The sequence below is a fragment of the Felis catus genome, chromosome C1 (genome assembly GCF_018350175.1).
Source record: "Felis catus isolate Fca126 chromosome C1, F.catus_Fca126_mat1.0, whole genome shotgun sequence".
NCBI lineage: Eukaryota > Metazoa > Chordata > Mammalia > Carnivora > Felidae > Felis > Felis catus.
Genome location: NC_058375.1, coordinates 33360049 through 33385308, shown reverse-complemented (window position 1 = coordinate 33385308; position 25260 = coordinate 33360049). Strand labels below are relative to the sequence as shown.

Here is a 25260-nt window from a genome sequence, read left to right as displayed (position 1 = left end):
CCGTGTTCCCTGGCCATTGGCCATCAGGGCTGAGGGGCACCGCCTGAACCCGGAGGCGGGGCTCCAGCTGACGCCCTAGGCTCTGCTGAGGGGCGGGGTGCTGGCTTAGGGAAAGCCAAAAAGGGCAGTGCAACGTTCGTGGGCATGCGCCACCGGGCTTGGGAGGCGGGGCTCCACTCAGGGAAGGGGTGGGGAGGGGAGGGGAGGGACGTGGTGGGCGGGGCTCCTCGGGGGTGGGACTCCGGCCTCCGTGGCGGGTGGCAGGCTGTCCCGTTAGGTCTGAGGCGGCAATGGCTGCACGCGCTCTGAGGCTGCTGACCACACTGCTGGCGATTGCCGCCGCTGCCTCCCGGGCCGAGGTCGAGTCCGAGACGGGATGGGACATGCCTGCGCCTGATCTGCTCTTCGCGGAGGGGACCGCGGCCTACGCGCGCGGGGACTGGGCTGGGGTGGTCCTGAGCATGGAGCGGGCGCTTCGCTCGAGGGCCGCCCTGCGCGCCCTTCGCCTGCGCTGCCGCACCCGGTGTGCCGCCGACCTCCCGTGGGAGCTGGACCCCGACTCGTCCCCGAGCCTGGCGCAGGCCTCGGGCGCCGCCGCCCTGCACGACCTGCGCTTCTTTGGGGGCCTGCTGCGTCGTGCCGCCTGCCTGCGCCGCTGCCTCGGGCCGCCGGCCGCCCACTCGCTCAGCGAGGAGCTGGAGTTGGAGTTCCGCAAGCGGAGCCCTTACAACTACCTGCAGGTCGCCTACTTCAAGGTGCAGACCTGTCCGGCCCTGGGCGGCAGGGATCCTCCTGGGCGTGGTTGCAGATGACCCGGGCGAACCTGGGGGGCCGGGGAAGTATCCGCGGAGAGGGAAGGTGGCCTCCTGGCCGGGGAGCTCTCCTCGGACCCAGGGAGAAGAGGGACCCTGCCGGAAGACCTGCTACGCCAGGTTCGCATAGGCAGATGGTAACCCCAAAGGTCCAGCGTGGGGTTAAGGCACGACCAAGCAAACCTTGGCCTTGTATTCCCCGGGAGGCCTCCTAGAGGGAACTAAAGCGGCAGCTTGGGTCTCTCAGCCGGATTTCATTGTAAGTGTCCGAGTGAGAAGCTAGGACCTTTCTACAATATCTTCCTTCCGGTTCGTTGTTCAGTGATGCTTTTCCTGCCACACGATTACTGCAGCTCTCTTTCAGGACGTGAGTTTGCCACGTCGCCAGTAGGGGCTGTCTAGCCACTAAGGCTGTGGGGGGACCCTCTGGCTATTGTCAGGTTTTCAAAGAAAATGAGTATTTTTAGGAATTCCAGAGTGGCTTAAGACCAAGTGTATCCATGGATTTGGAGCGTCCCTGGCTTGCGTGGTGGTGGTGGTGGTGATGATAGCCAGCACATTGTTCCAGACGCTATTTTAAGAACTTTGTGTTTATTGATTTATTTGCCCAGATCTTGTCAATATCCTGTAAGGTAGGTGCTATTCTTAGACCCATTTTATTGGGGGGAAACAAAGAAGGAGGAGCTGTGCTGCATATTTATTATATCCATAGTTTCACAGACCTTCAATTCCACCTAAAGAGAGACTTAAGAGAACTGTGGAGACCAGACTTCCACCTCTCCACAAGCATTTTGCTTACACAATTCTGTTCCCTTCCTCCTTGTTACTTGGGCAAGTACTGTATTTGAAACCAAAATAAGTGGGTCATGTCTTTGGTCGTGTCACTTAACAGCACTTTCTAAAATTCTTTGACAAATGTTTCCTGAATACCTACTACATTCCAGTTCTTGTACAGGTCATTAAAATGCTTAACTTTACATTGTTTTGTTTCCTATCGCTTCCCTATTAAGAATCACTATAGAAGAGGCTAAAAAAGGTATGTACATAGGGCTGTGGGAGCACAAAGGAGGGAGAACCTAGCTTTGTCTCAGAGAAACCAGGGAGACTGAAAGAAGAGTTGACAATTGAAGTCAGTCCTAAATCTCGCTAGAGGAGAGGAAGAATGGCCATTCCAGGTAAAGTGAGGCCAGACTCAGAAGAGAATTCTGCAGGCTTCAGGAGCCAGTGTCAGGTTTTAGAATGCTATTTCTGGAAGGTGGAATCAGCCTTGGGAGAAGGAGAAAGAGGTGGCGGGGCTAACCATTAGGAGATGAGTGTGGGTTGTCCACACGAGAGAAGGAAATTAGGTGCCTTGGTGCTTAGTAAAGTAGGACTGGGGGTGGAGAGAGAAGATAAGAGAGAACGAGAAAATGCACGAGCAATGTAGAAAGATAACAGTGGGAGAATAAATCCATAAAGGGGACAGGCGTGGGAGAATTTCTAACTGTACAATTAACAAAACAGGTACAGAGATGGCGATCATTGACCCTAGGTTACCTAGCTATTTTAGGGTCAGAGCCAGGGCCAACTCCTTATCTAATGGGCCTTTACTAGTTCTGATGGTTAAGAGGAAAAGGAAAAAGTTTTTAGGATATTGATTATACCAGCTAACATTTATTGAGCGCTTTGTATGTGCCCAGCTCCATGTATTAGAAGCTGCATGTATATCACCTTGTGTAACATTCCCAACAACCCTGTGAGTTAGTGAGTGCTATCTGCAGATGACAGATTAGGGAACTGAATTTAGAGAGTAAACTTGAAGTGACTTATCTAAAGCCCCAGCAAGTGACTAATTAAACCTAGCTTTGTCACAGATCTGTCTGACACTTAAGCCCATGTTAATCATTAGATCATCAGTGATTTATTTTAGCTTCTACATAGGAAACTGTGTAACACGGATATGCTTGAGTCCATTGCTATGGGCATTATTGTGGCATGTAGCACAATTTTTTCTCCTCAGGTTTCAACATAACCACTTGTTTTAACCTCATGAGCCCCAGGCTTTGAGTCAGAAGATGCCGTGTCTGGATTTTGCATAAGACCTTAGGATTTTTCAGTCACTCATCTTTTCCTTGAATGTGTCAAAAACACTTGATTCTATTTCATGCAAAAGAAAGAAAAGTATCTTCTAGGGAAATCCTTAGACACGGCGTCGTTGTTAACTGTTCTTTCTCCTCTACTACTAAATTCTTGAAGCATTACACATTTTTCAGCTCAGTTGCCACATCTGAATCTTGCAAATATATTATTTGGGCAGTCAATCTTCCATAGCATTCCCCCCACAATATGACCTTTGTTTAAAAATAGAATGTTTAGCGGTGCCTGGGTGGCTCAGTCAGTTAAGTGTCTGACTTCAGCCCAGGTCATGATCTCGCAGTTCATGGGTTCAGGCCCCGTGTTGGGCTCTGTGCTGACAGCTCAGAGCCTGGAGCCTGCTTTAGATTCTGTGTCTCCCTCTCTCTCTGCCTCTCCCCTGCTTGTCCTCTGTCTCTATCTCTCAAAAATAAGTAAACATTAAACAATATATAGAAATTTAAAAAATTAAAAAATAAATAAAAATGGAATGTTTACACTATTGAAGGTTTCACCTCCAATGATTTGGGGAACTGCTACGCCTGATTTGAGAAAGGCTAATTCTGCCCAGGGCTCTGTGCTCCTAATTTCTGGTATGTAGTTCCTGTAATAGGTGTGTTTTCTGCGGCTGGCAAGGTCTAGAGCATACTGTTTGAGTGGATGGCTCAGGAAGGCTGGGATTTCCTGTTTACCGTGGACTGTGCATTTGGACACAAACCTTCAGGGCTTGGATGTGAGGATTATGTTCTTGTGCTTTATTCTTAGATAAACAAGCTGGAGAAAGCAGTAGCAGCTGCACATACCTTCTTCGTGGGCAATCCTGAACACATGGAGATGCGGCAGAATCTGGACTATTACCAAACCATGTCTGGGGTGAAGGAGGCTGACTTCAAGGATCTTGAGGCCAAACCCCATATGGTGAAAAAAACTTTGTCCCTTTCTCTCTCTCTATTTTTATTATTTTTAATTTTTTTTAATGTTTGTTTACTTTTGAGAGACAGAGCATGAACGGGGGAGGGGCAGAGAGAGAGAGGGGGAGACACAGAATCCGAAGCAGGCTCCAGGCTCCAAGCTGTCAGCACAGAGCCCAACGCGGGGCTCGAACCCATGAACCGTGAGATCATGACCTGAGCCGAAGTCGGATGCTTACCTGACGGAGAGCCACCGAGGCACCCCCCTCTCTCTTTTTTTATTAAAGTGACTTTTACTAGGCTTGTTTTCTGATTACAGAAGTAGTAAATGTTCATTGTACAACACTAGAAAAATGCAGGTAAGTACAAAGGAGAAAGTAATCATCTATAATACTGCCATCTTAATAAAACCAGTAGCTCAGGGCACCTGGGTGGCTCAGTCGACTAAGCGTCCGACTTTGGCTCAGGTCATGATCTCACAGCTCATGGGTTTGATACCCGTGTCTGACTCTGTGCTGACAGCTTGGAGCCTGGAGCCTGCTTTGGATTCTGTGTCTCCATTTCTCTCTGCTCGTCCTTGCTCACACTCTGTCTTTCTCTCTCTCTCTCTCTCTCTCTCTCTCTCTCTCTGTCCCAAAAATAAATAAACATTAAAAAAATTTAAAAAAAAAAGAAAACCAGTAGTTCATATTTTAGCCTATTTTTAAAGTCTTCTATATCTTAATTTTTTAAAATGTTTATTTATTTATTTTTGAAAGAGAAAGAGAGCACAAGTCAGAGAAGGACAGAAAGACAGGGAGAGAGAGAATCCCAAGCAGGCTTCACACTGTCAGTACAGAGCCAGATCCAGGACTTGATCCCACAACCCATGAGATCAGGACCTGAGCCAAAACCAAGAGTTGGATGCTTAACCAACTCGGCCCCCAGGCGCCTCCACTATATCTTAATTTTTAAACCCAATTTGGTATCATGTTGTATTTTTCAAAATCCTTTTTGAACTAACACTATATCATGAGGCTTCTCTCATGACTTCAGATTTTCTTTGAAAATACAATTTTTAATGGTTGCATGACAGTCCATTTTTTGCATAATTATATTAATCTACTGTGTAGGTTTTTGCTTTCACTACAATAAGTGGTTCAGTGTTCCTTGATAATCTTATTCTATTTGTTTAGCAGAAATCCATGTCCCACAAGAGATATTATCTGTGATGCTAATAGCATTTTGTAAAGAGCTTATGTTCTCTTAAGTTTTAATAGTTTAGAAATAGAGATATTAGAAACAAACAATACCGAAATGACTTTAAAAGTAAATTGTGTACATCAAATACGTTATACAACTACACACAGTTTGTGTGTGTGTGTCTTAGTGACTCTGTGGCAAATGAAAATTGCTGTACACGAGAATGGGAGCTATGTGTCACAGATAGCAAAACCCATTCTACAGTCATCTGCAGCCCACATCACCCCTTATGCTGGAAAGGTTGCTACCATCGGCACCGACCTCATTCTAGCATCTAAGAGCCCTTTTTCATTAAATCTTTATTTTGAACACTATTATCCCTATAGAAAAGTACAAGAAAATTGCAACGAACTCCCGTGTATCTTTTATCGAGATTGAGTTAAATGCTTTGGAGTGTCCAGAGAAACCTGTGAAGGCCGTTTACGAAAGGCCTCCACTGGGTAGCAGCCACCGTTTTGCGTCCCTAACCCGAGGCAGGCCATGAGGACGCAGGTGCAGGTGGCCAAGGGTGGGGGTGGGGGCACGAGGGCCGGGGGCTGGGTGCGGCGGCCCGCAGTTGAGTCCCCCCTTCCTCCCAGTAGCACGAGTTCCGGCTGGGAGTGCGGCTCTACTCGGAGGAGCAGCCGCACGAAGCCGTGGCTCACCTGGAGGCGGCGCTGCGAGAGTACTCGGTGGCGGACGCGGAGTGCCGCGCGCTCTGCGAGGGGCCTTACGACTATGACGGCTACAACTACCTGGAGTACAACGCGGACCTCTTCCAGGCCATCGCAGGTGCGCGGCCGCGGGCCTGCCCTCGCCTGCCGCCCGGGGGGCCACGGGTTGACGATGCGCACACGGCGTCTTCCGCCTCAATCCCCGCCGTCTGAGGATGGGCCTGAAAGTTCCCTTCGCTTGAACGTGTTCATCTTCACCAGAATTTGAATCCTGAAGGTCGACCTGATGGTTACTACCCCTCTGATTCCTTTCAGATCATTACATCCAGGTCCTCAGCTGTAAGCAGAACTGCGTCACGGAGCTGGCTTCCCACCCAAGCCGAGAGAAGCCCTTTGAAGACTTCCTCCCATCACATTATAATTATCTGCAGTTTGCCTACTATAACAGTAAGACCGACTTTCTTCCTTCTCTGCTGCTTTTCAGTAGAATGCCCAAAGCAAGGTAGGCAGGGACGATGGCCCCTGTGCTGCTTCAACGTGTTTGGCTTCTCACTGTGACTCTGGGAGGCACCCAGCCAGGTGACCCCTGGGTGCTTTGTGACAAGGCACTGGCCCCAGGAGCCGAGGCCAGCAACCAGCAAAGCTGGGAGAGGACCTAGGACCTCTCTCCTCCCTTCTGTAACATTTATAACCTGATTTCCCATCTGAATTAAGGTAGAGCAAAGGCAAGGGTATATACTACCATTACTGCCATTTAAACCAGTTCACAGGACATTTTCCGGCCCTTCTCCCTAGGAGAGTGCTGATGCTCCGGGCAGGGGACTGCCAGTATCCAAACAAGCAGCAATGAACAGATCCTTCCTGAGTTCCTTCTGTGTGCTAAGCATCGCCACACACTCAAGAGTGTAAAGTGTTTATTTATTTTTCTTTTTTTTTTTAGAAGATAGGCATCTAGTGTTTTGTTTTGTTTTGTTTTTTAATTTTATTTATTTTAAGAAATCTCTACGGGCTTGAACGCACGACCCTGAGATCAAGAGTCGCATGCTCTTCTGACTGAGCCAGCCAGGCGGCCCAAGTATAAAATGTTTATTAGTTGAGTTGGGGAGACCAACACATGTGCATGAGAACTGTCCTGTCAGAGAGGCACTCTGCTATTGGTCTGTCCCCATCTTCTGAAAATCTGTAGGGAAAAGAAGGTAGGAAGATGGGAATGTTCGTGAAATTGGTCTCATGTGAGGGTAGTGTTTAAATTACTTATGAAATGTTAAAGATGTGGGCATTCAACATTAGGCAGGCCTGAGGGGCGGCTCAGGTCATGATCTCACAGCTCATGAGTTCAAGCCCCGTGTCAGGCTCTGTGCTGAAGCTCAGGGCCTGGAGCCTGCTTCAAATTCTGTGTCTCCCTCTCTTTCTGCCCCCCACCCTCATTCATGCTCTCTCTCTCTCTCAAAAATAAATAAAACATTAAAAAAAATTTTTTTTAAACATTAGGCAGGCCTGAGGATGTTGAGCATCTTAAATCAATTCTATATTCTGTATTTATGTAACTTCTGTTCTTATTCTAGAATTTCCCCCTCAGATCAAGCAGCTGTGTTAGGTAGCAGGGCCATCTTGTGTGTCATCACCGCCTCGAGCTGCACTGAGACTCGGCCTCAGTGGTTCCTGGTACCCAGGATTAGGCCCTTTCTTCCCAGCCGTCTCTTTTTTTGCTCTGCAGTTGGGAATTATACACAGGCTATTGAATGTGCCAAGACCTACCTCCTCTTCTTCCCCAACGATGAGGTGATGAACCAGAATCTGGCCTACTACACAGCCATGCTTGGAGAAGAACCAGCCAGATCCATTGGCCCCCGTGAGGTGAGAGATTGCCTTAGTTCTGGCAGCTGCGAGCTGAACCCAGACCAGAGGGCAGAAGGGGGGGGGGGGGTGCGGTCTGGCACTGCTTGGACAGGGAGGTGTGAGGGCACTAATGCACTTGTCACTCAGGAACAAGGGAACAGCCTCTCTCGGTGCGATCGGGGCCCCGAAGTCTGTTGTCTGAGTCGTAAAAGAAAAACAGAATTGCAATGCGGGCACCCCTTTGCCCCTTTCTTGGCACCTCTGCTTTGAGACTTGATACTGTTTGGCCAACATCTATCGTTTTTTTACTTCAAGCTAAACTCTTTTTTCACTCACCTATTTTCTTGCCTCCGTTTCCTCCCTGTCCCTTCTTTCTGCCATTGTGTGAGCTGAGCTCTCCCTCTCTCAGCATTATGCCCGACTCCCTCCCAAGCAGACCCAGTGACCAAAGTGAAACTCTCTGACATGCTCAGTGGTCATTTCTAGGTGGTGGATTATTTCTAGGTGGTGGAATTTGGGTGATGTTTGTATCTTGCCCATTTATATTTTCTAAATTCCCTTCAGCGAATGGTATTATTTTTGCACTTAGAAACATAGAAAGTTCTCTGTTTTTTTTTTTAAACATTTATTTATTTTTGAGACAGAGAGAGACAGAGCATGAACAGGGGAGGGGCAGAGAGAGAGGGAGACACAGAATCTGAAACAGGCTCCAGGCTCTGAGCTGTCAGCACAGAGCCCGATGCGGGGCTCGAACTCACGGACCGTGAGATCATGACCTGAGCCAAAGTCGGCTGCTTAACCGACTGAGCCACCCAGGCGCCCCTAAAGTTCTGTTTTTAAACTTAGTGAAATGTGGTACTATGATCCTTGATATTTTCACATACGCCTTGTACACGCCCTGGACCCTCTTCTTGAGCCCAGAACGGTGAGTTGGATTTGAAGTCACTAGTCTGGGCTCAAGCACCTGCTCCTCTAGTTACTAGCTGTATAAACTTCTGCATGTCGTGTGGGATCTCAGGCACATGGCATGGCCCCTCTGAGTCTCGGGTTTTCCTTCCATAGAATGGGATTGTGGTTCTTACTCTTTCTTTAACACAAGATGGGCATGAGGGTCAAATAACATACTGAGTATAAATGCACTTTGTAAGCCAACAGGCACAAATATCTCCCAAGTGTTTTGTGGACAGGTAGCATCACGAGGGCCTTACTGATGGTATATGACACAAGCAGCCAGTGGCCGGTTTCCTCACCTCTTACCTCAGCCATCTCTTGAAACAGGGGGTGGCCTATCACTGCAGGAGCGATCCCTGGTTTCAGAACAGGAGAATGAGTGAGACTTAGGACGGCGAGCCTGTCGCCTGTGTCCTGCTGGCTCCTCTCAAACCCTGTCTACATACTGTGTAAAAGTAACTTTGGACCAGTTTTTCAAACAGATGCCAAAAGCTACTGTTACTCTAGAGGCAACCCATTTGCTTATGCACCAAATTTCTGGGACAAATGTAGGGGGTGCAAAAGCAAGCACACTCCCGCGCCGCTGGCGGGACTGTCGGTGGGACTGTTCGTTTAACTGGCGATTCTACCGCCAGAGATTTGGCCCGCAGCAGAGTTGCCCCGGTATGCAGAGGTAAACGGGCACAGATATGCATCAGAACCTTGCCACCGAAAGCAACCAACCGAACCACGCTAAATGCCGTCAGTTTGGGAACTGTCTACGTAAATGGCAGTACATCTGTTCAATGGTATACAAGACACCTGTTTTATTGCATGAGCAGATTACTGTGCACCACTGTGAAATTGTCTCCATGAGACTGTTTTAGGTAAGGAAAACAAAAGAGATCTGTAGTTATATTCTATCCTATTTGTGTTTTTTAAAACACATAGGTATTTTTTCAACTGTATACTTTTTAGACAGATTGATGAGAAATTGTTCGTCAAATTACCCCCAAGGAATGGGCCTACAGGTCCTGGGTAGGGAGAGAGACCAAAATGTTTGTATTTATGGCTGTTGGCACTTTGTGGATTTCTTATAGCTACACATGTGGGATTTTTTTAATATTTATTTATTTTGATGGGGCGCCTGGGTAGCTCAGTTGGTTGAGTGTCCGACTTTGGCTCAGGTCATGCTCTCACAGTTAGTGGGTTTGAGCCCCAAGTCGGGCTCTGTGCTGACAGCTGGAGACTGCTTCGGATTCTGTGCTTCCCTCTCTCTCTGCCCCTCCCCTGCTCACACTGTATCTCTCTCTCAAAATAAATACACATTAAAAAAAATTTTTTTTAATATTTATTTATTTTGAGACAGAGAGAGAGAGGAAAGGCAGGGAGAGAGAATCCCAAGCAGTCTCCACACTGTCAGCACAGAGCCCAACATGGGGCTCAGTCCCATGAACCGTGAGATCATAACCTGAGCTAGAATCACTATAATGTATTACTTTCATGTCTTTTTGAATGCCATCTAAATTTTTTTAATGTTTATTTTTGAGAGAGAGAGACAGCACGAGCAGGGGAGGGGTAGAGAGAGAGGGAGACACAGAATCTGAAGCAGGGTCCAGGCTCTGAGCTGTCAGCACAAAGCCTGACACGGGGCTCGAACCCACAAGCCGTGAGATCATGACCTGAGCTGAAGTCAGACACTTAACCGACTGAGCCACCCAAGTGCCCTTGAATGCCATCTAAAGCACAACCTTAGGGCACTGATGATACAGAAAGGCATTTAATCCAAAATTTACAGACTACCATAGTAAATCTAATAGTGGATACGTATGCAAGCTGTAGTGGAATCATGGAAGAGAAATAATCGACTGGGCCGCCTGGGTGGCTCAGCCCGTTGAGGATCTGATTGTTGATTTTGGCTCAAGTCACGATCCCAGGGTCATGGCATCGAGACCTGCATTGGGCTTCATGCAGAGTGTGGACCCTGCTTCAAATTTTCCCTCTCTCTCTCTCTCCCTCTCCCCTTCTCCCCTGACGATGTGCCCTCTCTCACTCTCTCAAATTGAAAAAAAAAGGAAATAATCGACTGACAAGTCACAGAAGACTTCACAAGAGGAAGTGCCATTGACATTTGGTTTTAAAAGCCTTCAGCAGGTGAATGAGGAAAGGAAGGGCCTTTTAGATGAAGAACAGCATGTGCAAACAACCTGGACGATTGTCCCACATAAATGGAAGATGATACTGGGGAGTTACAGACAACGAGGCCTGGGAGGGTCAGATTTTGAAGGGTCTTGAGTGCCTTCCCAGGACCTTGGCCTCTATTCCATAAGGCAGACAGTAGTGGGTGCGCGAAGGGATTTAAACAGTAGCCCGACCAGCTGACACGGTGCAAGGCTCAGAACAGGAAGGAGCTAGAAGCAGGAGACCAGTACAGGGCTACGGTGGCAAGGCAGAGGGGGGCTGCTGGGCGGAGGGAGGCAGTGGCTGGAGGAAGGAACTGTCTAGGTGGAATAGGAGGTGGCGATGGCAGAATGGTTCACTGCTCCATCTTCCCATCTAATTAGAACCAAACTTCCAGCTTTGGAGACACATGAGTGGTGCTGCCTACCTAACTCAGGTACATACAGGTGGAGCAGGGCGCTTTCCCCACAGGTCTGCCCTGTCTGTCCTCCAGCCCCAGGTAGCTAAATTCTCCCCTGTTCACCAGGAGAAGGAGGCAGAGAATGAGGCAGTAGCCAACTTCCCATTGTGGCTGTTGCGGAGCTTACTGTTGAAAATAACCACTCTTCCGATGTGTGTGGCATTTAGTCTGAAAAATTCTTCCACAGCTTTTGTTTCATTTGATTCTCATATGGTGAGGTAGGGCCACCAGCTTGCCCTGAAGGAAAAAAAGCAAGGTTCTTCCTTCCTGGCTCTGGAATCCCGAGTCTCCAATAGAAATACCCTTCTCGGGGCGCCTGGGTGGCTCAGTTGGTTAAGCGGCCGACTTCCGCTCAGGTCATGATCTCGCGGTCCGTGAGTTCGAGCCCTGCGTTGGGCTCTGTGCTGACAGCTCAGAGCCTGGAGCCTGTTTCAGATTCTGTATCTCCCTCTCTCTGACCCTCCCCTGTTCATTCTCTGTCTCTCCCTGTCTCAAAAATAAATAAAACGTTAAAAAAAATTAAAAAAAAAAAAAAAAAGAAATAACCCTTCTCTTGCGATCCCCTCTCCTGTGGAGACCCGACCTTGTAGTTGTCCTCTTTGGCCACTAGGTGGGGACCGTCTCATTTGAGAGGGTGCTGCTTCAGGTGCCTTTGTCTTGTTAAGACCCTTTTCCCTCCACTTATAGTCGTATTAGTGAGTTTGGAGCAGAGGGAGAAAATAAACCACTTTTAACTAGAACTTTTCCTTTCTGGAAAGAAGGTAACTAGCATTTGCTGAGCCCTGTCCCAGGCCACGCACTGTGCTGTGTGGTTCACACCCATCATCTCATTTAATCACCGCAGCAGCCCTGGTAGGGGGCGCTATTCTCCCACATTACAGATGAGAACATTCTGGCTCCAGGAGATGGGCTGACTCGCACAGTGGCCTGTGGCTGGTGGTGGTGACCCAGTTCTGGCCCTGCGTTACCCCAGGGCTGGCACAGTTCCTGTCTCATAGCTGATATTCCACAAATCATTGCCGAGTGAATAGACACAGGAGTGGGATTTTCTTCCTAGGAGCCTCATAGAGCTGTGGGAGAGGGTTAAATGGGAGAACACACCTAGCTGGGTGTCTAGAACTTGGTGAACCACTTAAACTCCTTAGGAGAAAATTTCCATCTCCCCGTTGGGTAAATATGATAGATGATGTAGAACTCATTGATGTCTTGTTAACACTTTCCTTACTGCCCTCATCTTTTCTTTCAATTGATGGTGTCTTCTTTTTCTTTTTTTTTTTTTTTCCTCCTTCTGCTGCTTGAGGCTAGCAGGGCACCTAGGGAGAGATGTGACCCTGGAAGGTACTTAGTTTCTCTGCCCTGGGTAAGCCCTCTCTGTGAGCATGTGTGGGGAGGGCCGGAAGGCCAGACCCTTCTGTTGTAGCTGCAGCCGTGGGACTCCGGGAGGGATCCGGTCTGCTCAGAGTCTGAGAGGAGGCAGGGGCCTAACCAAAATCACATGGGCTTCAGGATTGGGAAGACCTGGGTCTGAATGTCGGTCCCTGCTCCATTTCCTATAGTGTCACCTTAAACAAGTCACATATCCCCTCTGCTCCTCAGCGTCTTTGTCTCTAAAATGAATACTGTCAACTTCAAAGGTGGCTGTAAAGGTTAAGTGATAACACATGGGTCACGGAGCACCGAGGTCTCCTGCCTCAGCATTGAACCCCTATGGAAGTCCAGAAAGAACTCTCCTTCTTTGAGGAGTATTTCCCCATCTCCTGAGAATCATCAGATTTCCTGTCTCGGAGATTAATGGGGGGAGGCAGAGGGCCTTATGCCACCCTCAGAGGCGTTGCTTGCGCCAGGCCAGAGGAACCCGGAGCACAGAGGTGCTGGAGAACAGACACACTAGTACTAGTGGGAGTGGGAGAGGAGTCTCGGGTCACGCAGGGAGCAACAGCGCAGCATGTGGGGTTGGACTCCCCCCTCCCCACCCCTGCTGCAGAGCTAACAGGACTGAGTTCCAGGGCCTTCCTTCCACTCCTTTTCCTCAGAGTGCCCGGGAGTACCGACAGCGCAGCCTGCTGGAGAAAGAACTGCTCTTCTTCGCTTACGATGTTTTCGGAATTCCCTTTGTTGACCCGGTGAGCCAGGATGCAGGAGCTGGGGGTGAGGGGGCTAGCTGTGTGACTCTGGGCAAAAACCATCAGGGGCCTGAGCCAGACATGGGATCTGTGAAACCTGTGGACGAGAGGCAGAGGAAGACAAAGGGGAGTTCTGGGCAGCCAGGGGTGACTCCGGCTCCCACACCTCACTTTACCTCCTGAGAGGAGGCAGGCGATGAGGCGGGTCCTCCCGTAGGCCCTAATCTACGCACGGAGACCTTGGAGGAGGATGCAGGTCACTCTACAGTGTTGATCTTTCTCCTGATCTGCTTTTAGGATTCATGGACTCCAGAAGAGGTGATTCCCAAAAGATTGCAAGAGAAACAAAAGTGAGGCCCCTGAAGAAACTGCATGGCTGGACCGGCCTGATGAGGCACTCGAGGCTTCCTGAGCCCAGGCAGATGTGAACTCCTGGCAGGGGGGTGGGCTGGTCCAGGCTGGGAGGCTGGGGTGGGAGCCAGGGTGGCCCCAGAACACAGTGCTCAGGGTGGCCGTGCTCACAGGTCCGAAAGGGAAACAGCCGTCCGCATCTCCCAGGAGATCGGAAACCTCATGAAGGAGATTGAGACCCTGGTGGAGGAGAAGACCAAGGAGTCGCTGGATGTGAGCAGGCTGACCCGGGAAGGTGAGAGGTCAGAGCCTGGGGGTCTGCGGCTATCATGTACACAGCAAGCTGGTGTCCTTGCGCAAGCTGACCAGCCCCAGGACCTGTGCCAGGCTTAGCCTCGCCTGGTGCCCTTTTTAACTCACCAGGACTTCCACCCAGAAGGGGCACTGACGATTGGTCTTTGGTTAAGAGATAGGATTCCTGTTGTCACTGCAATGCTGGTTCAGCTCACTGCAGTCAGTGTTTACAGCACAGACCTCATCCTGTCCCCCCCCCCCCACACACACACCGCTTCCATCATGTACCCTATTACCAAGCCTCCAGATCCGAGGGCTCTGCCCCCGTGCCTGCCCCCTCCAACCTGCACTGAAACTGCTTTTCCTCACCTGTCTCCCTAGGCCTCTCCTCTCCCGGTGCTGCAGGCCCCGGTGCTGTCAGAGCACTCCTGTCCCTCCTTGGTCTGTCCTTCCCCTCCCCCGCCACGTGGCTAGACCAGTCTTCCAAATACAAGGACCTTGCCCCTACCCACCCTGCCTGCCCCTTTCACCTCATGTTGAGCTCTTCCCCTGCTTATATCTTCTGTTCATCTGCCAGCCTGTCCCTCCTCCCAGGGCCCGCCCATCATCTCTGTCCACAAAGCCTTTCTTAAACTCCCAGCCCTGAGGATCCCCTCCGTCTTCCTTTTGAGCTTCCTTGGCAGCCTTCTCTGTGCTTGCACGAGGTCTGCCCGTGTGCATAATTGTTGGAAGAGGTGCCACCTTCAGGTGTGAGACCCTCGCGGGGGCCGGGCACACAGTGCAGCCTCAGTAAATAGATGGAATTGAATTGCGTCTCCAGTGGGTCCCCAGCATGGAGGGAGGCCACGAGAAATAGAAGAGAAGGTTGGCCTTTGCTCCGCTGTGGCTTAAGTTGACAGTGGTTAATTTAACAAGATTAGCATATGAAAAGAATTGGCCCAGCATTCCTCCGTTTTCACTCTATTGTTTCTTTGGATCCTCATAACTGCCTGGGGGGGTGGGTTGGGCAGATGGAAGTCCCCATTGTAAATAAATACCGCTGCTGCTGGTGACAATGATATGATGGGAACTAAAGTTTTGAGCATTAACTATGTGCCAGGGATTGTGCTCGTTTTTTTTGTTTTTGTTTTTGTTTTTTGAAACGGGGCAGCTAATTTAGCCGCTCCCCTTTAAAAAAAATTTTATGTTTATGTTTGAGAGAGAGAGAGACAGAGTGTGAGTGGTGGAGGGGCAGAGAGAGAGAGAGAGGGAGATGCAGAATCAGAAGCTGGCTCCAGGCCCTGAGCTGTCAGCACAGAGCCCAACGCAGGGCTTGAACTCACAAACTGTGAGATCATGACCTGAGCTGAAGTCAGATGCTTAACTGACTGAACCACCCAGGCGCCCCTGTGCTAGGTTTTTAATTTGCCTTGTTGTTCTCTTACATCAAACAAGCATCAGACTTAGGTAGATGCTATTTTCCAGATGAGGAAATTAGAGCTCAGGGAGGTTAAGTAACTTGCTAAGGTCACACAGCTAATAAGTATGTTCTTTCTGATTCTGGGGCTCATGGTCTTAGGAATGTGTTGGTGATGTTTCCTTATTGGCAAAGCCCCAAGAACCAACAACTGTTTGGGAGCCAGGACTAGCGCTTGGCTCTTCTGTCTTGTCAGCTCCAAGTTCTGTCCTCCTGGCCACCCCACCTTTGGAAGTGACCGAGTAGGAGGTTTCTCTGGTGACCTGGAAACACCTGGAATTTCTATCCCCATCCAATGGAGAGTGTCTGGACAGAACTGCTGCAGGTCTCAGCCCAGTCTCATGACTGCTTTGCAGGTGGCCCCCTGCTCTACGAAGGCATCAGTCTCACCATGAACTCCAAAGTCTTGAATGGTTCCCAGAGGGTGGTGATGGATGGTGTCATCTCCGATGATGAGTGCCGAGAGCTGCAGAGACTTACCAACGTAAGGGAAACCCGGTGACCGGGCCTTCACCCCAAGGCCCAGCCTCCCCTGCACCAGTGCCCCTCACTGCTCACCCTTAACCACCCCAGCTGCCCTGTCTACGTCCTGTGTTTTGGGCCTTGTAGGCAGCAGCGACCTCAGGAGATGGCTACCGGGGTCAGACCTCCCCACACACCCCCAGTGAAAAGTTCTATGGAGTCACTGTCTTCAAGGCCCTCAAGGTAAAACCAATACTCAGTGTTCTAAAGTGTGGGGGATGGGGAGAGGGGACACTCAGGCTTTGGGAGAGGGGAGAGTTGGGGGTGGAGGCAGGAAAGGTGAAGGTATCTGCCTGTCACGGGATGAATTAAGTTGAGGGAGGTGGACTATTGAGTCCTGGCTAGTAAACTCAGTGTGATCAGAGTGAGGCAGCAAGACTGACCGGTGTCCAGAGCCGGGAGAGTGCTTTCTGAAGGGCTGCACAAACTGTTCATAAAGAGAAGGGTGGAGGAGGGGCGGGTGTAACACTGGGGGGCTGTTGTGCGTGGGTGCAGCGTTGGCACTTTGGGCAAGGGACAGGGAGGGGGGCCTGTTGCCTCGGTGGGTCCCGTCAGCCCACAGACGGGCGTTCAGGGCAGCCGACCGCTGGTCTCCTTGGCAGCTGGGACAGGAAGGGAAGGTTCCCCTGCAGAGCGCCCACCTGTACTACAACGTGACCGAGAAGGTGCGGCGCGTCATGGAGTCCTACTTCCGCCTGGACACCCCCCTCTACTTCTCCTACTCCCACCTGGTGTGCCGCACCGCCATCGAAGGTGGGCCTTCTCCATCCCTGCCGCTCTCACTGCACACGCTCTGTGCCCTGGCATTGGTGCCGAGGATGTGGGGAGGAACAGGACAAGGTCCTTTTCATCCTAGTTGGGGAACCAGAAAGTGGCAGCCCAGTGCGATCAGTGCAGCCCAGGAAGTTACAGTCAACTGGGAGGACAGGAGGGCTTCCCGGAGGAGGTGATGACAGTTGTGTAGGATGAATAGGAGCTGTGGAGTGCGCAGGTGATGAGAGGTTGTTTAAGCCAGAGAGAACAGCATGTGCAAACGAGGGCAGGCATTGGACAACCTGGTGATGGGGCTAAGAAAGTGGCCGTTTCTGGGGAGTGGGGGTGAAGTTGGGGTAGTCAGATAAGACTGGGGAGGCCTTCAGAAGCCAGATTATGGAGAACTACATTCAGGACTTGGTTTTCATCCTGTAGGCCATTGGTTCTCAGCAGTGGTGTTGGACGTACAGGTGTGTAGATCAATCATGAGCTAAGTTGCAAGGTCTCCGTCACCACCTGTTAAATACCAAATCTGTGAGAGATCTAATTTTATAAATCAAGGAAGATTAAGGAGCACCCAGCTGGCTCAGTCAGAGCGTACAACTCTTTTTTTTTTTTTTTGAGAGAAAGAAAGAGTGCACAAGCGAGGGAGGAGCAGAGAGAGGGAAAGAGGAGAATCCCAGAGGGAGAGAAAATCCCACATACACTCCGCACTGTCAGCGCAGAGCCCAAAACTCAAGCTCACCCAACGCGGGGCTTGAACTCACAAACCATGAGATCATGACCTAAGCCAAAGTCAGATGCTTAACTGACTGAGCCTCCCAGGAAGCCCAAGCATGCAGCTCTTGATTGTAAGTTCAAGCCCCACAGTGGGTGTAGAGATTACTTAAAAATAAAATCTTTAAAACAAAACAAAAACCAAGTCAGAGCACATTCAAGGTCATTCCTTGCCCACTCGCCCTCTCTTCTATCCCTTTTGCTGTCCTGAGGAGGGGTGAGGGATGGCCAGTGCCTGTGGAGGGGGGCGGGGGTCACACGTGGCCTACAGCTAGATCTGTCGTGCCACAGCTTTCAGAGGCTCTCCGCACTGATGCACTGTGGCTAGGTGGTAGGGATTAGAGAGCTTTACTCTCCCCCGGAAGGTTTGGATTTCTATCAAAATCTGGACACACCCAAAGGAATGTGTCAGATACACAACTATATGTGTCACGGCATCCCAAGCTGGGGGCATGGGCAGTGGGAAGCTGGGAAGAGTCATCAAGCAGGAAGGACTCAGTGAGACCTCTTTTTTACAAGGTTAGTTTTGCTGCTTTGTGTTGAGAGATTCGGAGGGCATGGATCAAGCCAGAGGGAGGAAAGCCGGTCAGCCGTGACCTGGGTGGGTGAGGACAAAGGCCTAGAGCTGGCAGGTGGTGTTGGGAGTAAAGAGAAGGGAAGACACGAGGGGGGTGTAGGAGGTGGAGGGACAGGGCCTGATGACTGGCTGCACAGGTGGGGACAAGTAGGAGGAATCTATGGTGACCTGACAGGGCCACCAGCCTGCTCAGGGCATGCCAGACATTTGCGCTGGGGGCGATGGCTCCGTGTGATGTGCGTGCTTGCCTGGCGTCCTAGAGTACGTGCCGTCTGTTCTCTTTCACGACCTTCCTCCTGCATGGCTCCTCCACCTGCAAAGCCCTACTGAGACTAACTCTTTACCTTTTGATTGATTGATTGATTGATTGAGAGAGAGAGGGAGAGGGAGACATAGAATCTGAAGCAAGCTCCAGGCTCTGAGCTGTCAACACAGAGCCCCACGCAGGGCTTGAACCCACTAACCGTGAGATCATGACCTGAGCCAAAGTCAGACGCTCAACCGACTGAGCCACCCAGGCACCCTGCTAACTCTTTACCTTTGCTCCTATCTGTTCCCCCTCCATGCCGTCCTCACCTTGTCTCCCACTGCATATAGAGTCTCACCGTACCCTGCCTGCATCCTACCACCCTCCTGACTCCTCATTTTTACTTACCTGGGGGTTCCTGTTTTGTATTGTAGCCAGAAAGGTAGGGTCGTGCAGCTCAGCCCAGAACCTGCCCTTTGGTTAGAGCCTCCTGATCCTACTTGCTGCACCTGTTTGCCCCACCAAGAACCTTCCTGGGAAACCTGCAGATTTGTCCTGGCCTCTGGGCTGGTGGCTGAGCCAGAGACCCCCCTAGTTCATTGGCCATTTCCATAGACCCAGACACATTTGGGGAAGTACCCCCCCCATGCCAACAGGAGAGCTGCAGTGTCTCCTGAGGTGTCCCCGCGTTAATGTGCGTTACCCCGGCCCCAGAGGCACAGGCTGAGAGGAAGGACAGCAGCCACCCAGTCCACGTGGACAACTGCATCCTGAACGCCGAGGCCCTCGTATGCATCAAGGAGCCCCCCGCCTACACCTTCCGGGACTACAGGTGACAGCTGTCCCCCTCCCCAACACACACGCACACGGAGCTGTGGGCCCAGCTGTCCCCAGAATGCAATCCCTATCCCCACGCCCTCTGGCTAGGAGGTCAGTTAGGGAGTCATTCCAGTGTGGTGTCATGAGAAGGACAGCGGATTCTCTGGAGTGAGGGTAGAGGGGTGGGAAGGCTGGGGTCATGTTTGAGGCTTCAGAGAAGGGTCTAGAAGGCTCTCTTTCCATGAAGCCATCCTCCAGCTGCTGGTTGAGAGCACCTGGAGATGAAGGAACTGGAGCTGTGGGTTGTTGAGGGAGGGGAAGGGCAGGGAAGGGAGGGGAAGGGAGGGTGGGGAGGAGGAGGAGGCCCTTGGCAAGACGCTGTCTGTTGTTCCCAGTGCTATTCTTTATCTAAATGGAGACTTCGATGGAGGAACGTTCTATTTCACTGAACTAGACGCCAAGACTGTGACAGTGAGTATGCCCTTGTCCCCATCCCTGGGAGACAGAAACGCCCAAAGCGCCATGGGCCCAGCGGCCAGGGCTCCCCTCCTCAAGCCGGGGGCGGGGGGCTTTGAGATGTGTCACCTACTCCTCTGAATGGCCACCTCTCCAGCTCTGGTCTTTGGGAAACCAGGCTGAGGAACTACCCTTGATCCCGGACCCTGATGATCCCGTGTCCCTTCTGAAGACAGGTTACAGTCTCCATCCCATGTACCACCCCACCACCCCACACATTGTGTCTCCTTCAGGCAGAAGTACAGCCCCAGTGCGGAAGGGCTGTGGGGTTCTCTTCAGGCACCGAAAACCCGCACGGAGTGAGGGCTGTCACCAGAGGCCAGCGTTGTGCCATTGCCCTGTGGTTCACGTTGGACGCCCGGCACAGCGAGCGGGTGAGAGCACTTGGTACCGCTGTGGTCTGTTCCTGGAAGGGCTTGGGTTCTGCTCCCACCTTCCCGTCTCATTGCCAGTGGCTTAGACATGACAAGAGTCCCAGGCCTTGAGTCCACAGAGGCCCCTCCCTCCAGCGATGTGTCGCCGTGGCCACGTCTCCTTGTCCTCCCCGGCCCTTCTTCCTTACTTGTAAACGGGGCTGTAGGTCAGGGATGCCAGGATCGGGGACGATCCTGGTGCTTGACTCCCTGGCTGGGCAGCACCCCAGCTGTCCGCCCAGAGAGGAGGAGCTGTTGGGAAGGAGGGGAGCTCAGAAGCCAGGGAGGAAGACTTTCTTGTTCTCGGGCGAGTAGCGCCTGAGAGAGGGGAGTGCCTGGTCCCGAGGCCTCTCTGAATAGGCGGGTCTGTCCTCGTAGGACAGGGTGCAGGCGGATGACCTGGTGAAGATGCTCTTCAACCCCGAAGAGATGGTCCTCCCCCAGGAGGGGCCCCCCCAGCCCGTCGAGGAGTTTCTCTCTGGCGGTGAGGCTGGGCGCAGGGATGAGCTCTGACGGCGTCCGGCTCACTGTGGGTGGGTGGCCAGACCCACCTGGAGTAAACGTCCTGCGCCCTGGACCGGCCGGCCCCTGGGGGCTGCGGAGCAGTGAGAAGGTTCCGTCTGCTGCCCGGCCAACGGGACCCTGCTCACGGCTATCCGCACGGTGCTACTGCTCCCCGAAGTGGACATGGCAGGATGGCCCTCTCTCCTCTGGACCTGGCTGTGGGCTCGGGACGCAGGCCCCGAGCCGCCCCTGGAGGCCTGCACAGGCAGCCACATGACAGCACTATGGTATTTAAGTGTCTGTGTAGACAACCAAAGAATAAATGATTTGTGGGGTTTTTTTTTTTTACTCAGTAGTTTATTTGGAGGGTCGAAATATGTCCACCTGCTGTAGAACTTTCACTTGATAAAGATCGCTCTGGGCAGGATACAGCTCCGGTGCCGTGTGGGGACGCCTGGCTCAGGGCCCGGCTCGGCCACTTCTTGTGCAGCCGTGGGCCAGACACTTAACCTCAGAGCTGTCATCGGTATAATGGGGACCCCGGTGCTCGCTCTGCCCACCTCCTGGCAGTTGTGTGGCCCGGGTTCGGTATCGGCTGTGACAGCACTTCGTACACTGGAATGCTCTGGATGAATGGTAGGGATTATTATTAATCCCTCTCTGGCAGCGACCAGCTGGTCAGCAGTGCTCTGGCGTGATGCCTCCATGTCAGCCACATGCGTCCTGCTCTGTCGTCTGGCCTCAGAGTCCCCGTACCTCAGGGCCTTCGTGTGCAGGACAACGCACACCTCCGGGAGACAAGGAGCAGACGGCTCCACTGGCCACAAGCCCGTCTCTCCTCCTGGGCTTGAGATGCTGTGGGGTATGGAGTTTGGGAACCTGCACTCTGAGTTCTCATGTATTTACTCCACCAGGAGTGATGTCCTGAGCGCCAGCGAAGTGCCTGTGCTGGAAATACAGTAGCAAACAAGTCCCTGGCCTCACAGAGCTTCTATTTTAGTGGGGGGAGACAGGTAACAAACGTGTAAACGTGTGTGCATGTGCTCCCTCATGTGTGTGTGACCTTTCAAGGTAGGAAAGAAAGCGAGTCAGGCCCAGAGGAGGCAGGGGCAGGGCAAGGAGGCCAACATAGCACAGAGTAGGCAAGAAGGACGGCCAATGAGACGGGTCTCATCGGTCACCGTGGACGCTTGGGCCGTGACTCAGTGAGACAGAAGCCCTCGGAGGAGTGACAGCATCTGCTGACCTTGCCAAGGCCTCGGTGAAGGGTGTATGTGGAGGAGGGGCTTTGGGGCAAGGACCAGATGAAGAGGCTGCGGCAGTCCTCAGTGGGGGAGGGGAGGGTAATGTGGATCAGGGTGCCGGCGGTGAAGGTGGTGGAAGCGAGCAGGTTCTGGACCCATTTTTGAAGTAGAGCCCGCAGGAGGTGCTGGTGGGTCGGTGGTGTGAGAAGAAGGAACATCATGGAACATCATGAAGGCTTCCAGCACTTGGAAGAATGGCGCCACTTCCCCCTGACAGGGAGACTGTGGAGAGATGGTGCTGGGCATGGAACCGGGAGCCCGGTGTTACGAGTGTTATGCTGGAGTTCAAGGAGCCTGTTGGGCCTCGAAGCAGAAATGCCAATGAGGCGGTTGGACAGTTTAGGGAGAGGAAGAGGGAGGGGCCAAAACTTCAGGAGCCGTCACGGCCGTGGACGGTGCTCAAAGCAGGGAGGCTGAGGTCAGCGTAGACAGGAAGAGGCAGAAGACTGAGCCTGGTGGGGCGGCGGGACCCAACAGAGGATGGGGGGCCAGCCGCGAGCAGGGGAACCGAAAGGGACGGCATCCCGGGGCGGCCGATGGCAGTGGCTCCCGGAGGAGGGGTGAGCAGGTGGCAGTGCTGCTGAGAGGCTGAGCGGATGGGAACTGAGGAGCCACTCGGGACCAGGTGACGTGGAGATCTGCAATAGCTTGGCAACATTCTGGAGAGGTGGTGTGGATGAAAGGTGGGCTAGAGCCCCTCGCAGGAAGGGGAAGAGAGTGAAGTGGGGATGGCGGGTATAGATAGCTCTTCTCAGGAAGGAGCTCACCTCTACGTGGGGGCATCGGGATGAGCTGGCGGGAGACGTGACGTGGCGGAGCAGCTGCTCTTAAGCTGGGACACAGCCGCATGTGTGAGCGTGCTCAAGGGCAAGGGGCGGTCACTGCTCCGCCAGTCACTGGCAGTCGTGTCCTGTTTGGTGACGCGCTCACCATAGGGAGAGAGGACACACTGATGGAGCATGAGCTTTGCCCACAGGCTGGGCTGGGCGAAGCTCACTTCCATCCTGGGAGTCGTGCGACCTCAGAGTGCGTGTCCTCCCCAGTAACGTGGGACCAGGGCCCTTACCACCCAGGATGCTTGACAGGAGTAAGGAGGGAATGCTCCTCATGCACCTGGCACCATGCTTAGCATGTAGTGGAGACCCAACGGAACAGCAAACTACATCGGCCTGATTCTGGTCCTCCAGAAGTTTCCACAGTAAGGCAGATGATGACCTTTATACAATCTCACTGTATGCCAACCACACAGAGACAGCCGATTGTCAGGAAAGGCCAAATGTTTTCACCGTCCAGAGAACCAGGAAAAGTGCACGCAATTAGGAGCGAGGGCTGGTTGTCCAGGAAGCAGGGGCGTGATGGCAGGGTGCTGGCTGTGACTGCTTGGCCGAGCCCAGGCGAGAAGTCTGCTTGAGATGAAGGGACGGCCTCATGGGAGCATTAGCAGGGATGGGAGACAACCCAGCCGACGGGAGGGAGATACAGACCTGGAAGGAGCTGGTCTCTGGCACCCAGGCCGCTGGCAGGGCTCTCGGCAAGGGTATCAAAGAAAGCCTGTGCTCAGCGTTGTTTGGGGAGGAGAGGGCACCACCAGCAGCCACGCGAGTTGCAGAGACACCCTCCCGGCCCCTGGGTGAAGTGTGAGGACCCCCTCACTTCCTGGTTGTGTGGCCGGAGGCAAGTCCTCTCCATTCCCAGCCTGTGTTTCCACAGGAGAGCCTGAATCTCAGTGGCAGGGAAGACCGGCACCACCTCCTGAGCCCCCAACACTTGAGGTGGCGGCTGCTGAGGATGTGCTGGATGGCAGCCGAATGAATCAGGCCCTCCTGGCTGGCAGTGGGAGAGGGCCAGGGAAACAGCTCCAGTGTTTCACGGGGAGGAAGGCAGAAACATTTAATCCCCAAACCAATCAGTCAATGATCAACACATATCTGCCAAGCAGGGCTCTCTGCCAGGTACTGCTGGGCACGGCGTAGCTGTGGGTCTCCAGCCACAGGCAGCCAACCCCGCCCAGGACGAGAGGGCAAAGGCGGGGGGTGGGGGTGGGGGTCTCACCCAGGTGGGAGTCTTTTAGAAGAGCTTTCATTAGCCACATTTCTTCAGGCATGTTATGTTTTCCAAAAGTACTTTTACCTATGATTTGATCCCTGCGACCCCCCCCCCCCCCCGCCACGATGAACTAGACAGGGCCAGTGCTATTATCCCTATTTTATCTCAGAGGGGCTAAGGGACTTGCCTGTCACACAGCTTTCTGGTGGCAGAGGTAAAGCCAGAAGCCTTGTAACCTAAGTGAAAGCGCTTGTTAAGCAGGGACGTGTGGCACCCCAGGGCAGTTTCTAATTAGTTCCTGATGGAGGTTGAGTTGGGGCCCTGAGTGTCCCTGCTTTCCCCACAGGCCTGGGAGTCACTGGACTGCAGGTGTAGCAGCGGACCCCACCCAGGAGCAGGATCTGGATTCCAAAAGGCTGGAACCTTGGTGAGGGAAGGCCCTCAGGGTAGGAGAGAACATTCTGGTAGAGCAGTCTTGAAACCTCAAGTAACAAAGAGGAGGGTTACACAGAAAAGCTTCAGAGGGGAGGTGAGCCTCATTCTGGACCACAAAGTGGCTCTGGGTCCCCAGTACGGGGGAGGGATGCCCTGGATGGAGGGGTGTATAGGCATCCCCGTATATCCGAGGCCGCAGCACCCCCAGACTTTGCTCTTGGAGACAGCTATGTGACCCTAAGTGGCTCACTTCCCCTCTTTGGCTCTCGGCCCCCTCATTGATCAGAGTCCTCCTCAGAGAGGCAGGGTGTGGGGTCCATGTGGCTCTAGCGCACAGACCTGCTGCGTCCTCACCCAGGGTAGGCTACCTCTCCACCTTGGCTCCTTGTCAGTGGAGGGCCTGCCTCCACTGGGGCGGAGAGGGCTGCTCTGAGGACTAGACGGTTCTGGGCGCAGAAAGGATGCTCACTTCATCCCCAGAAGTCTCTGCTCTGGGCTCCGGCGATGTCCTCCGTTTCCCCAGATCGTGCTGTGTCCGAACTGTCTGCGGTAGAAACGGGATCCCAACCCACCCTGACTTCTCTACAACAGCTTTGAGTTTGGGACCCTCGGGGTGTCCCAGGAAGCAGGTCTGTGTGTCCGTGGATCCACGTGGCCTTGGCTGTCCAGGCACAGAGGGGGCCTGGGGTTTGGAACTGCAGGCCAGCAGCGCCCACCCCTGCCCCCAGCTGCTGGAGCTGCAGGCCATACCAGGGGCCCACGCCCTGGGCGGGTGCACAGGGCAGCCATTGTCTGCGCAGTGCCTGGCACCCTCTCGTTTGCATAGCCACGTGAAGAATGTGAGGGAGCAGGCTGGGGACGAGTCCCTGCGGAGGGGGGCCGGGCTGTGGGGGAGGAAGCCTGCGGGTGGGGGTGGGGGGGTCCATGGCAGGACCCTGCTTTCCCCCAGTGCGGTCCAGGAAAGGCAGGTGGGCTGCTGGGGA

The 25260-nt window shown here is 52.7% G+C and overlaps 1 protein-coding gene across 1 annotated transcript; it reads left to right on the top strand.

Moving 5' to 3' along the window:
• Positions 1-226: 226 nt before the first annotated feature.
• Positions 227-20830, top strand: P3H1 (prolyl 3-hydroxylase 1). The gene is made up of 15 exons (XM_003989962.5): positions 227-755; positions 3690-3842; positions 5659-5848; positions 6046-6177; positions 7448-7587; positions 13174-13263; positions 13561-13613; positions 13788-13909; positions 15721-15848; positions 15974-16069; positions 16489-16639; positions 18955-19072; positions 19455-19530; positions 19809-19949; positions 20367-20830. Exons 1-15 carry the CDS (start codon positions 291-293, stop codon positions 20499-20501), a joined length of 2190 nt encoding a protein of 729 aa, XP_003990011.2. The 5' UTR covers positions 227-290; the 3' UTR covers positions 20502-20830.
• Positions 20831-25260: the final 4430 nt, after the last annotated feature.

What these genes read in the sequence shown, in the direction of transcription:
- P3H1 (XM_003989962.5), top strand. Translation starts at nt 291, where the DNA reads ATGGCTGCACGCGCTCTGAGGCTGCTGACCACACTGCTGGCGATTGCC. An exon ending in GAGCAGGCTGACCCGGGAAG is followed by an intron (nt 13,910 to 15,720) that starts GTGAGAGGTCAG and finishes ACTGCTTTGCAG; the next exon opens with GTGGCCCCCTGCTCTACGAA. An exon ending in ACGCCCGGCACAGCGAGCGG is followed by an intron (nt 19,950 to 20,366) that starts GTGAGAGCACTT and finishes CTGTCCTCGTAG; the next exon opens with GACAGGGTGCAGGCGGATGA.